General features: G+C 41.4%; 1 protein-coding gene across 7 annotated transcripts in view; it reads right to left on the bottom strand.

The window, feature by feature from the left end:
* The window catches only part of TJP1 (tight junction protein 1), a 153,929-nt gene extending 141,415 nt beyond the window's left edge, over positions 1 to 12,514 (bottom strand). For all 7 annotated transcript variants that reach the window (XM_077827822.1, XM_077827820.1, XM_077827818.1 and 4 more), the window contains exon 1: positions 12,162 to 12,514. In XM_077827822.1, the coding sequence (XP_077683948.1) occupies positions 12,162 to 12,194 (33 nt within the window). In that variant the 5' untranslated portion in view covers positions 12,195 to 12,514. The remainder of the gene's footprint in view (positions 1 to 12,161) is intronic.
* Between the last annotated feature and the right edge of the window lie 1,718 nt (positions 12,515 to 14,232).

The raw sequence follows: 14,232 nt of genomic DNA on the forward strand, positions 1-14,232 counted from the left end.
ATTACTTTTCTTGCCATAATCAAAAGTCTAGTCAAAAAAATCCACACCATGGAAATTTAAAAAAATAAAAATGAAAAATCTAAAATTCCATTGCTTTTAAAAAAACCCTCTTATCTGTTGGCATTTAAGCTAACATTTTAGTAGCATGCACAAATGCTAGGTCAAGAAATGCCTTTAGACCAAATTAGCTTTCTATAACTATTTTTAACTATTTGATTGTAAAAATTGACAATGCAAGCTTTTGAAGGGCAAGATGTAAACCCTAAATAGTGTGGTTGACAACTAAAAAAAACAAAACAAACACACACACCCCAAACAGTCCTAGCATTTATCACTAATCAAGTTGATAAAAAGAAAAAGAAGTACTTGTGGCACCTTAGAGACTAACAAATTTATCTGAGCATAAGCTTTCGTGAGCCACAGCTTCACTTCAGCTGTAGCTCACAAAAGCTTGTGCTCAAATAAATGTGTTAGTCTCTAAGGTGCCACAAGTACTCCTTTTTCTTTTTGCGGATACAGACTAACACAGCTGCTACTCTGAAACCTGTCTAGCGAGAAAACAGCACAGCTCATTCTACAACACAAGAGTGACCTCAGAGCAACACTGGCATCTTACTATTGTTAACACATTTTTTCAAGATAAAAAGAGGCATTGACTGATTTTAGACAATGAAGGATGTAAACAAGGATTGTTGGTTTTTTTAAATTAGTATTGGTTCATTTTAAAAAAAACCATCTCTGACTTTGCATACCCCAAATGGCCAGTACAACAAATTTCTTCAAAGAACATGTGCCAAGTTTCAATTCAACATTCCTTTTAATAGACAAAGTAACATTAATTCTTGCCAGAAATGAACTAAACATGAAATTAGGCACATGGATTAGACGATTTCATCTGAAACAAGGCATGTATTAGACTGCATAATCTGATCTTCTTGGATGGCTAATTTCATCAAAATCTGAATATGGGTTAGCTGAAACACTTCTAAATTCTTGAATTGAGATGCAATATAGGTTATTGTTAACCCTGTAACAAAGGAAAAAAGGTGTTTGCACAGCAGTATCGAGAATGTTGCCCACCAATGCAGATGGCCCTCTAAGGCTATGTCTAAACTACAGCCTATGCTGGCATAACTCAAGTCGCTCAGGGGTGTGAAAAAACCCCCCACCCTGCTGAGCAACATAAGTTACACCAACATAAACGCTCATGTGCACAGTGCTATGTTGGTGGGAGACCTTGTCCTGTCAACAGCTTCTGCCACTAACAGAGGTGGTTTTATTATTCTATGATTATGCTGATGGGACAGCTCTCTCCTGTCAGCATAAAGCATCTTCACAAGATGCACTGCAACAGCACAGCTCCACTGCAGCGCTGTATATATAGACACAGCCTTACAGTTGAAACTTTGTATTTAAGCAGTTACTCATTTCCTGATGTCTTTTTGATAGCAGACAGACATTTGCAGGTGCTCAGCACCTCTGAAACTCAGGCAACTCACCTCTTCAATTGCCATAACGTATCAGCTGTGATCAGTTATTCTGCAATCACTGTTCACATGAGTAAGTCTTGCTCATAGGGTAGTTTCATTAAGTTTAATGGCCTGGTTTGCATTTAAAGATTACTACTGTTAATCAAGATTGCAGGATCAGAATCAAGCTGTGAAAAAAAATATAATTAGAATTTAAAATATTGAGTTGCAGGAATGAAATTCTGATGAGGCTAGTTAAAGTTAGACTTTTATGCCAAACACTTGGGTTTCTACTGTCCATACAAGCAAACATAAGGCAATGGAAAAAACTTAGACATCTATGAAAGTGTTTAAGGACTTGAAGGATTATACATTGATTGCTTTTTATTCTCTCTCTCACACACACACAATCCAACTTGAGGATTCCATACCAATTGTCTTCCCAAAAGTACAGCCTTCTAGAGCAGGGGAGGCCAAACTTACTGACCCCCTGCAATCTTCTCAAGCCAAAAAAAATATTAAGGAATATAATTTTACTTGGAGGGTGATAAAACAAAGCCAATACATCCCCCTCCCAACCCTCCCCACACACACTTCTTTCTTCCCCATTCCACCACAAAAAAGGAAGTGATATACTGATAAGGACTACAAATAAGGTTTAAAAAAAAATACCCAACATCCACTAGCTCAGTGATTAAATCTACCTGTTACAGTGAAAAAATACATGTGCCACCATGCCCATACACCCATCCCATACCCATCCACACAAATAAAGCAGGTGGGTATTTTTATATTTATTTACTTTCTATTGAATACATTTTACACTTACTTCATCTGTCTTGTTTTTCCTACGTCTCCTTTCTCTTATCAGCTTTACTCCACTTTTCTTTCCCATGATAGTTTCACTTTTCCTCTTCAGAATGTATTGTTTCCCCTTTATCTTCTTTCTCCTTCTCTACATTCCATTCTCTCAAAGACATGCTGCTATCCCTATACCACCAGCATTCATGGGCAACTGAAAAGCTCCAGCCCAAAGCTCCACAGCAAAGAAGAAGCTGGGATTCCACACCAGTATATTATCCCAAGTTTCTGCACAGGGCTCCTTCCTTCAGATCAGAAAATTTCTAAGAAACAAGCATAACTTATCTAAAAAAGTCACGCGAAATGGCAAGCGGGCAGGGGGCGAGACAGCAGAGTGGGTGTGGGATATCTGTCATCACGCTGAGCATGGGGATGGGATTTGCGCCTTTGTGTCATCTTCTTGCATCATCACACTGGCCATATGAATGGGGTTTGCCTATATGTCATCACGCTGGAATGCGGATGGGGCATAGTACAAGAAAAAGCACAGAGAAAAAGCAACCCCAGAATTCCAGCAGAAAACACTCACCCAATCTTTAAAGGATAAGCCTAAACATCACCAAAAATCAGACATCTAAAATAACATGAATGTATTCACTATAGTGAATTAGTGATTTCATATTGTTGTGTGTCTTGGAATTTGTTCAACAAGCAACTCTTGTTGTACTTAAACGCAGATACTATCCTAATTTACTGCAATATTAGTTGCTCATTAGTCTCTGGCTTGCTGAGTGACCTTGGGCAAGACACTACAGCGTTGTGTGCCTGAGTTTCCTTATCTGTAAATTAAGAATAATGATACTGACTTCCTTTGAGATCTCCTGATGAAAAGCACTATATAAGAATTAGGTATTTTTAATTACTATTATAGTTCTCATTTATTTTTCTACAGTCTTTTTTAGTTATAGTAAACTTAGGTGTTAACTTTAATGAATAGCAGGCAATTAATTTTTAGGCAAAACTATGATTTAAGTTGATTATATCCTTTTAGGATTGGCACCAAATGTTAAGTCGTGTAAACTGATTTTTTTTAAGTGACTACTTTTTCCACGCTTTTTGAAAAAAACACTGCAGGTGGTTTTGTTTGTTTTTTAATGCAAATTCAGGCAGCGTTCGAAGCGCAAACATTGCACCATTAAAAGTTTGAAAATGAAACCAACCGCAAAAGTGAAAGTGACATCAAGATCAAACAGCACAAATGGTTAAAACTGAACTAATTTTAAAATGTTCTCTATTTTAGTTATTTAAGAGGTTATTCATTTCCTTTACCTATGCTACTAACAATATTTTTAAAATGACTGTGTCCTTTTAGCCACAAGATAATCCTCCTTCTCATGTTTTACAATTAAGTAATATGAAGAGTATTAAATCAAATTCACTTGAGATAGTTCTATGAATTTAATTTCTTCATATGTAGAAGAGAAAAAAAAGACAAGAAGGATGCTGCTGTGCCATTGAAATGTGGCTATATCAATTTCAAGGCTGGAATATAAAGACCAAGCTTTCAACTATTTAACACTTGGAAATAGAAAATACTTAAAGTGAACATAATGGAAAGGTGAAAGGGGAGAGGGTTTACAAGAACTTAATGATTACCTGTTCTGTTCATTCCCTCTGAGGCACCTGGCATTGGCCACTATCGGAAGACAAGATACTGGGCTAGATGGACCTTTGGTCTGACCCAGTATGGCCATTCTTATGTACACTCTTTCTACCGTTCAGATTGAAGTATGGGCTGAAGGTATTCTTCAATAAAGTTTTAAAGTGGTGTTTTATCACAAATTTTTGCAATAGCTGTGTTCCATATTGCCACCCCTTGTAGCATACACAAGTGCAAGGATCTGGACACAAGAGCAGCACTGCTGTATCTCAGGCACTTCTGACCCAGAGATTAAACGTTTCATCCATCTCTAGGAAGGAGATCACTTGATTAGAACCTACAGCAGTGGTCTTACTGCTAGCTCCAAAATGCATCTTGTTCCTTCAAAAAGCTCCATATCATGTGTTAACAAAGAAGAACAGATGGGAGAGAAGGAGACCAGGAATACTGGTCTATGCATCACCGAGTGATTACAGAAGTGGTGACAAATAAAGTGGGGGGATAGCTCCCTTTGATGGACACCCAGCCAGCCAGTTAGCTGTAAAAACCCTGTTGGTAGCTGTTCTTTACTTGCTTTACCTGTAAAGGGTTAAAAAGTCCCCCAGGTAAAGTAAAAAAAAAGTCGGCAGCCGACCAAAAGAGCCAATGGGAAGGCTAGAACTTTTTAAAATTGGAAAAGAAACTTTCCCTTTGTCTGTTGTTCTCTGGGCTGGAGGGATAGAGCAGCCATGCTATAAGCAGCTTTAAGCCAGGTATGATCATAATCAATTAGATCATACCTAGAACTACTTATCTGAACTCCGAATGTGTAGATTAGAATGTTTAGGTAGATGCGATCAGGTTTATTTCTTGCTATTTTTTAAGGCTTGTGGATCTCCTCTGTGCTAACCCCTGATGCTTTTGTTTGCTTGTAACCTTTAAGCTGAAACTCCAAGAAAGCTGTTTTGGGTGCTTAATTTTCGTTTCTTTTAAGATCTAGCAAAAAACCTGAGTTCCAGAAGTATTTTTTCCCTTTTGTTTTTAATAAAATTTACCTTTTTTAAATACAGGATTGGATTTTTGGTGTCCTAAGAGGTTTGTGCATGTTATTTGATTAGCTGATAGAAAACAAAGGAAATTAGCTGTGGCTTTCTCAGCTTTTCGGTGGGGTGAAAGGGCTTGAGGGTACCCCACAGGGAAGAATTCCCAAGTGCTCCTTCCTGGGTTCAAAGGGGTTTTTTTGCATTTGGGTGATTGCAACGTTTACCAAGCCAAGGTCAGAGAAAAGCTGTAACCTTGGAAGTTTAATACAAGCCTGGAGTGGCAAGTATTAATTTTCAGAATCCTCACAAGCCCCTACCTTCTGCACTCAGAGTGAGCATTCAGCCTTGACAGAAGCTATCAGGCACTTTCTCTTCTACCCTCTTAATGGGGAGACCATTACTGGAACCTTATCAGCACCACATAAAATTGGTACTCCTGAGGGAATTCTGCAGCAAAAGATTAAAAGTTCTGCGCACAATATTTTAAAATTCTGCACAATTCTGCAAATGTTGTCAATAAATAAATGTGGCTCCAGCATGGCAGTGGGGACCATAGGCCACTAGCTGCCTTGAGATGGGAGATCACTCTGAAGCCTACACCTTCCCCGGTACAGGGATTCGACTGTTAGGCTGCATCCGACCCTGATGCAGTGCAAGGGCTGGGCCCGTCCCAGAAACACCTGGGGGCCCCGCCCCTCTGCACCATGTGTGGATGCTCAGGCTCGGCCAGCAGGATCCAAGTGTGGAGGGGCTTAGTGTGGGGCAAGAGGTTTCTGTGTGGGGCAATCTGGGTCCGGGCGGCTCAGTGGGAGATCTGGATGGACAGGAGCTCATTGGGGGGATCCAGGTGCAGGAACAATGGGACTCTGCAGGGAATCCAGGTGAAGTTGGTTGGGGCCCAGCAAAGGCGGTCTGACTGGGGGGAGATGGGGCTCAGTGGTGGGGGGCCTGGGTGTGAGGCTTGATGGGGTGGGAGTCTGGGTGCAGCTGGTTGGGGCTCAGTGGGGTGGGGGTCCAGGTGGAGGGGGGTACTGCTTGTCAGGGCAAGGTTTGATGGACCTGCTTAATGGGGGAGCCCCAGCTGCTGCCGAGGGGACACTGCATGCCGGGCTCCCGCTTCTCTCCCCCCACCCCGTGATTCCCCTTTCCCTATCCCTCTCCCCATCTCATCCGCCTCCCCAAATGCCCCATCCCTCTTCCCTCACTCCACCCCGCCTCTTCCCTTCACCCCCTCAACTGCACCTTCCCTCATTTCCCCCGCCCCCATTACCCAGCCCCACCTTAGGCACTCACTGTTGTACTGACAACATGAAGGATCCCAGCACCCAGAAGGGGAGCATGACTGGCACTAGGACCCAGGAGATAGCATCCAGCTGCAAAGTCAGCAGAACCAAGACGCAGCCTCCTGATTCAGCTGGGCAGCTCTGTGCTTGCAGAAATGGGGGGCGGGGAAGAGCAGTGGCACGTAAGCCCATATGCCTCACTTCTCAATCATCTCCCAAGAATTGCACCCCTGGTCGTCCCTCTCACCCAGTGTGGCTTCCCTGCCATTTTCTGCAGGGGGTGGGGGGGGCTCAGAGCCATATACCATAACATTTTGGGTACAAAAATACATTTTCAGTATCAGAATGGACATGTTCAACCTTACAACAACTTGGTATTTCATCTGTTTGATTCAATAAGATTTCAAGATATCACTTTTAAGATTTATACAGGCAACAACATTTGATGTTCATTATCACAATATACAAACAGAGTTAACAGAATTGACATGCTCTCAGTACAATACTCTTCCAGTACAATATTTGCCTGAAGAACATTTTTGGAAGTGAGATTACTTGTATTTTTATGCAGCAGCTTTCCTGACACAAAGATGTTCTAATCAGCAATTAGAACAAATATCTTACTGAGTTTATTTTCCTTCTATAAAAGTAAAACCGACTAGTCACAGCCCTAGTTTTAGACTTTGTTAGTACTACCATAATCTTTTTCCTGCATATTGAACAGGAAACACACTGCAGTGTACACTCTCTAACAACAATATACAGAATGTGGATCATTTCCAATCACATGACTTATGGCTCTTTGTTGTGCCTTTAAATAATTTTGCTTCACAGCACAATTGTTACTGAAAATGCAGCTGAACTTTTATTAGAATACTACAGTTGCCAAAAGTATACTAGACAGAAGACAAACAGTCGGAGATTTGTGGTTTTTAAAAAGAACTTTAAAAGGTAACTTACCAAAGATATTTACTTCAACTTAAAAGGTTGAAAAAGTAACAAAAGTTTTCAACGCAAGTTAAAAGGACATTATCAAATCTGAAATCTGTTTTTCTTTATAGTCAAAAAGTGTTTAAAATAGGACTGGGTATGACAGACATTCTCAAGTCCCCGACAGTTTTTGTGATTTTTACAAATCTATTTTCTACATATGTCTCTCCCCCTTGTTTGTCTGTAAGGTTCTTTACATATTGCAACAACAGAGGATTCTTCTGACACTACAGGAAGTGTGCTCTCAAATCCACAAGTAAAATGGAAAAAGCCTACAGAAATTTCTGCTCCTCACTCCAATCTTTCACTTACATTTACTAATATTTGGTGGTATTTGTAACATTAGCTAAAGAATTCATACAAGAATTTATTGTAAGTTGATAGTACCCTTTAAAGGCTTGCATGCAAGTTTCCAAGAGGAAACAAATATATGGGTGTTGAAAGTCAGGTTTTGGAATGGAACAGTGACTTATATTTACAGTTTCAGAGTAGCAGCCGTGTTAGTCTGTATCCATAAAAAGAAGATTTGTTAGTCTCTAAGGTGCCACAAGTACTCCTTTTCTTTTTATATTTACAGTAAGTGCGATGTCATCCCCTCAGGCAGAGAAACCAGAAAGTGTGCAGCTTGGATTCCTCAGGATCATCTAAAAAGGGTAATGATTATTGCAAGTTTTGTTAAACACAGCACTAATTCCATTTTAAGCAGCTTTTTTGGGGGAGCTGGGAGGGAAGGATATTAAATATGGGCTTAAAGGGTAGAAAGTAAAACATACTGGAAATCAAATTATTACAGAAGACTCAATTACCACCCTGTGTTTTTACACACAGGGTCTAGTTCTCATCAATTTGTTCTTGGAAAATACCCTTTTTTGTGACACTCGGGGGGGGGGGGAATGATACAGCACATATGAAATTAGCAAAAAGAAAAGGAGCACTTGTGGCACCTTAGATTAGTCTCTAAGGTGCCACAAGTACTCCTTTTCTTTTTGCGAATATAGACTAACACGGCTGTTACTCTGAAACATGAAATTAGCAGTGATGAAAGACGCCAGCTTGAAAGTCCTCTATTTAATTACCATAAAGGTATATCAAAAGGCAACAGCATCATAACTTTAGTGGCAGCCACAGAACTGAGACTATTTAATGCCAGCAGTGTTGGTTGTTTTCATGAGGAGTATACTCACCCAATAAGAACTGAATGGATATCAAAAGTATTTCTCATAAGCCAAACAACAGCTATCAGAAACTTTGTTCACTACCAGCTTGGACTGGATTTGAACTTGCAACCTAAAGGTAAAAAGCTTAACATGTCATCACCATAACCCGAGTTCTCATTAGTATTAAAGTCACAAAAGCATATCAGAAGAGATTAGGCTACCTACATTTTGCAATCAAATTTACCATAAGATTAGACTGTAATGGAGAAAATGGCGAGGAAAATTAGAGAGAATCTACAGTATACTAATAGGTAGAGCAAGAAATTTCACTGTTCAAGAGTTGAAATATCAGAATGTATGTTCTTAGCCTAACGTGAAAAAGAATTAGAGAACCAAATCTGAGCAATTTAACAAAGGACCATCCAACACAGGGCAAACTAACATAAAATGAACAATAATCAAAACTCCTAGAAGTATGCTACCTAAGACATTATATATGTGGTCAAAACTTTTTTTAAGGATATTAGTCAGTATGCCAAATAAATATTGAGTTACGCAGAAGAATATTCAACAGATTAGAGTATGCTAAACAAAGCTTTTCCAACTGCTTACAAAAACTTGGAAAAATTACAGCTGTTATTCTTACTACACTCTGGTCCAAATGTGAGAAATTAAGTATCCTTTCTTTACCACTGATAAAAGTCTAAATTTGAAACTGGGATATGAAAGGCATTAGTCCTCCAAAGATCTAACATTTCTGAAATACTTAAAGCTAAATTTGTCTTCCTTATGTCTCCAACTATGGATTAGAGAAGTGGCATGGGGCATAGGTCACCACACAAAGATCAGTCTGGGGGCTAATCACTTAAGCAGGAATACCAGCATGCTATGAGTGTTAATAGTTTTATACAGAAATTCAAGTGAGCTGTAAATATTCATTCTCCCACCGACATTAGAAAGCCACAACTTCTGTGATAAAGAAAAAATAAAGGTAAAGTTAAAAGTAAATTATACAAGATTTCTTGAATGTGTCCTTTTGAGAAAGCTATTTTTATAGCTTACCCTTACAAATTTGAAAATAAAAGTTCTTGAATTGTTGACCTAGAGAAAAAAAGCAATTAATATTATATCTTTTTTGTTTAAATCCATTTGTACAAGCCATGAATACACACACATGCACACGCCCATCATCAATTTGGTATAGAACCAAGGCCTGGAAGTTGTTTCAGTTAACTGCTGCTACAGTAAGCAGAGAGAACCTATAGTATAGGTCCACACACAAACTTGCACCAAAATTACTAAATGTTGCAACCAGTTTGACTTAGCAAAAATCAAGTATTTCAGAATAAGTATTCACATACAGACTTTCACCAAAAATAATACAAGGTGTGAACTTAAAACCAATTTCATCATTTTGGTGAAAGTCTGTGTGTGGACCAAGCTTAGCATATATTTTCTTCCATGAACAGTGGCTATTTCCTATCAGTACTATCAAGGCTTAAAACGAAAACAGGAAGAACTCAGGACAACATTCCCTACTACATAACAATGGGTAAAGTTTAAAGTCTAAAGGGACTGGCACTGTCCCTCACACTGTATTTCCATGGTGCTATGGCACTGTCCCTCATCTAATATGCTTGCAAGGTAGCAACCGCACTATTAACATTCCTGGATATGTTTGTTATCCAGTACAGAAATGGATCTGATACAGAAATCTAAGGCACACTATAATTTTGTTCTTTTAAACTTTTATTCAAGAATTAATTATGTCTTAATTTGGAAGTTTTAACAAAACATTTTCAAAAAGGATTACTAAAAACCAAACAAATATAAAGCACTTATAGTGTAAAGCTACATTAGTGTACATTTTTTTAAAATCTCTTTAAATGCATTTTAAATTACTGCACTTACGTTTGAAATGTAATTTTAAATAAAAATGTTGATATAACTTTGTATGTGAACAATAGTCACATTTGGGCATTTTGAATAAAATTTAACTAGTCAATAAAATTAAGAAATCCTAATGTATGCAAATTGTATGCAATTAGTCTGGTTAACTATGGTTTACAATTAGTTTGTATCATATTATCATCTTCCAGTAATAGGTACTTCTAATGCTCAGATCTTACATAGCAAAGGGCAAACCTTACCACATTAGTGCCTCATCCTGAAGAGGAGCACTACTAGGTGTCAGCAAAAAAAAAAAAAAACCCGAGGAGTACTTGTGGCACCTTAGAGACTAACAAATTTATTTGGGCATAAGCTTTCGTGGGCTAAAACCCACTTTATCGGATGCATGCAGTGGGAAATACAGTAGGAAGATATATATACACAGAGAACATCATGTTCATAAATTTGTTAGCTTCTAAGGTGCCACAAGTAGTCCTCGGTTTTTGGTTTGTTTTTTTTTTTTACTACTAGGTGTATGTGCATACAACAAATGACATCAGACCGAAACTGCATAGTTTCACTTGACAGCAAACATTTCAAACCGAGCAATATTAGTCAACGCATCATAGAACTTATTCGATTAAGACGACGGGCCCAGTCTGGGATCATTTATAGCTAAAATTAGTTAGCTTTTAAACACTGAAGCACTTTCAAATCAAACCTTTCATTTCACACATAGGAATAAATACAAACATTCAACAGGTTAACTCCACCTCTTTCCCCCTCAGGAAATGAAGCGATTACACATAGCAGCAGCATCGCTGAGAGAGGTCGAAGTACACACCCCACAATATGCACCTGCACCTTAAACACCTACAGATCAGGTGGAGAAGTTTCTCAAGGGCTAGCACCACCCAAACTCATAAATCAACAGCAACTTCCCCAGCTGATTCAGAGACGGCGACCGAGAAATCCTGTATTACGGGGCTTTAAATCTAGCTACATCTTTTTTTTTCCCTTCACGTCTCGTGTCCCTCCCACAAGGGCATCTCCTTTCTAAGCACAAAGACGGCCCAAATACAAAACAAACACCCCACGCCTCGGACACATTTCCACTCCCCACCCTGCTCAAAGCACACCTGCCCGGCCTCCCCAGGGGCTTCGAACCCCCCTTTTCCCTGCGCCCAAACAGTTGCTTCAACTTTTTTTTTTTTTAAACCAGCCACAAGTGTAGCATCTAAAAAAAACCTCGGCAAAGAGCTCGGGCCATAAAACAACAGGGAGGAACTAGGGCGGACCCTCACCTGAGTTAACGACCCCACCGAGCCGTTTCCAAAGGCAACTTCGCTTGCCCTCCCGGTCCTGAAGGGCTCAAACCGCCACCATCACAAGGCGAACGGGAACCCCCCCAGGCCAGCCTGGTTCTCCCCCTCCTCTGCGCTCTCTCTGAGCGCCAGCCACGCACCCAACAGATGGGAGCCCCTGGGGGAACCCGCAAGAGGCCGGCACCAATCCTCCCAGTCAGCAGCACCCAACAGGGGAGGGGGACGAGGAGCTTCGTGCTACCTGAGGCTCCCCCACCACAGTGGGGAGGGCACTAACTGTCAGGAACAGCAGTTCAAGAAACTCCTTCCCCCCCCCGCCCCACTTCCCGGAGTGAAATGGGCTGAACGCTCGACCCCCCGCACCGGAGTGGACAACAGCCTCCCACGAGAGGCTGGGGGAGCGTGACACAGGCAGCGGCCAACGGACAGCAACCGACACGGGGCGCTCCTCGCGGGCCGAGGAGCTGGCTTTAGAGCACAAGCACCGCCAAGCCAAGGGCGGGGGTGGGGGGAAGTTGGGAGAGGGGGTGCTGCTCCCCTGGGGTGCTGGGACGAGTCTCTTACCTTGGAAGAAGCAGCCGCAGCTCTGGCAGACATTTTGTTTCCTTCCTTCCCCAGAGTAGTGTGTGCCTCTCTCTAACCACTCCAGCCGGGGAGAGAGAAATTCCCCACCTCCTCCTGCGCCTCACACAGCTGCCCAAATAAACATCGCCCAGAGAGAGGGGGGAGGAGAGAAGGAGGAGGGGGCAGGGAAAGAGAGAGGAGGGGAGAGCGGAGGCAAGTTTGATAAAAGTCCAGCTTCTCAATATTCCTCCTCCGCGGGGGAGGCTGGCGCTCCCCTGGCCAGGAGCGGCTGCGGGGTGGGGGGAGTTAATGCAGCTCCCCAGTGTCTGCCCCTACAATGGCAGCTCCGCTTCCTTTCCCCTTCTCCCAGCAGCAGCTACATGCCTTTCTCGCCAAGCAACCACTGACATGTCTGACTGCTGGGACTGCCCATTCTCCGGCCTGCCTGGAGGGGGGAGCTTGCTTCTCAGTCACGCTTCCCCAGCTCTCCCTCCCCCCAGGCCACATGGCACCGCACAGGAGTGAAAAATCAAAGCCCTGACACTGAGCACCCCCTTCCCCAGCTTGTCTCTGGGCAGGAGTCTCGCTGACAGCAGCTCGCAGCCCTTCTCCTCTCCCCATTCTTTCCAGCGCTTTGGTTTGGACTGCAGACACTGGTGACTGGAGCAAAGAGTTTCCTAGACCACACAAGCCTATCAGGGGCTAGGGGGATGGTTTGAAATGCATGGAACAGAGTGGGGCAGGGATGGAGTTCATTATAGAGAGAATAAAACAGGGCCAACCTAGCACAAAGGAAGAGGATCACCCCCTGCCCTCAGGGGTGGAGTCAGCTTCACAGGAGTTATGGAAACATTCTGGGGAGTTCAAAACAGACCAGGTTAATAGGTCTGTTATTCGGCATCAAGCTCCACTAAACTTGCTGTAAGAGTTGGGAAGGAAAATATATTTATCCAGGCTTAGTTAAAAAAAATTTGCTGTCGCTTTGTATTATTTCCATTTTCTGTAATTTGTGGTCTGATTTGATTTTTACTATGGAGTTTATTTTACTTTTCAAATACTAGAGAGATGCAAAGATATTACACAGAGCCTTGTACCTTGCAAAGTCATTTTCCTGGGCAAAGTGAGTGCAAAATGGGCTTAAAGCACTTCCAGATCAGTATGGCAGCATTTTACAGGCATTTTGCACCCATTTGGCTAGGTGTAGATGACTACACAGGTTCAAGGGAGTAGAGAATCAGTTCACAATATTTTTTCTATTGTATTTTCTCATGGACAGCTTCAAATGGAATCTCAAACTCTTGACCACTTTACCAATCCCTCCAACCTTAAATAATGTCCCTAAAAACTTAAACAAGGCAAATATTTAATCATTCTTTTAATCTCTCTTTTACATTTACCAAACTTTGTGGGCACTGCACTGAAATATATTTTCTTTTGAAAAAAATTTCCAGAAAATAATTTATACAAATTTAGGAGTCGTCAGAATTCAACATGGAGAAACAGGTTCTCAGCTATGCTCAAGTAGCGCTGGGCATAGTTCTGTTGAGGGAGACCATTGTAGCCTTCCCTGATCCTGGGGCAAACTCTGTGCCAGCCTACTCCCTAGCATAGATTAGGGTAGCTACCAGGCTGTTCTACACTATACTGGCTGCTAGTCACCCTCAGGGGCTCTTCTGGCAGTTGGAGATTACTGGGGCGTACGGATGTCTTTGCCATACTCTTTTTTTTTCTTCTTTTTTTTCTTTTTCCCTCAAACATCCCCTGTGTTGGAGAGGAGGAATGATCCACTGGCCAGGTCTGTTGACTTTAGAACAGCATTGCACAAGGACAGAAGTGCAAACCTACACTTATGGTTTTATTAATTACCTGAAATAACTTTGAGCTTTGCTTTATATTTCTTTTGATACATTTACACTCTGGTTAAGAAGAAAGGTCATGTTTTATAACCACATATTCAATTTACATTGTCTACAAGTACACACAGAGAGGGGCAGGAAGGAAAGGGTGTGATCACAACAGGAAAGAACTGGAAAACTCCACAGTGCGGAAAAGCGGGGGCAGAAACTTAGTA

This window comes from Eretmochelys imbricata, chromosome 10 (assembly GCF_965152235.1).
Source record: "Eretmochelys imbricata isolate rEreImb1 chromosome 10, rEreImb1.hap1, whole genome shotgun sequence".
NCBI classification, from domain to species: domain Eukaryota; kingdom Metazoa; phylum Chordata; order Testudines; family Cheloniidae; genus Eretmochelys; species Eretmochelys imbricata.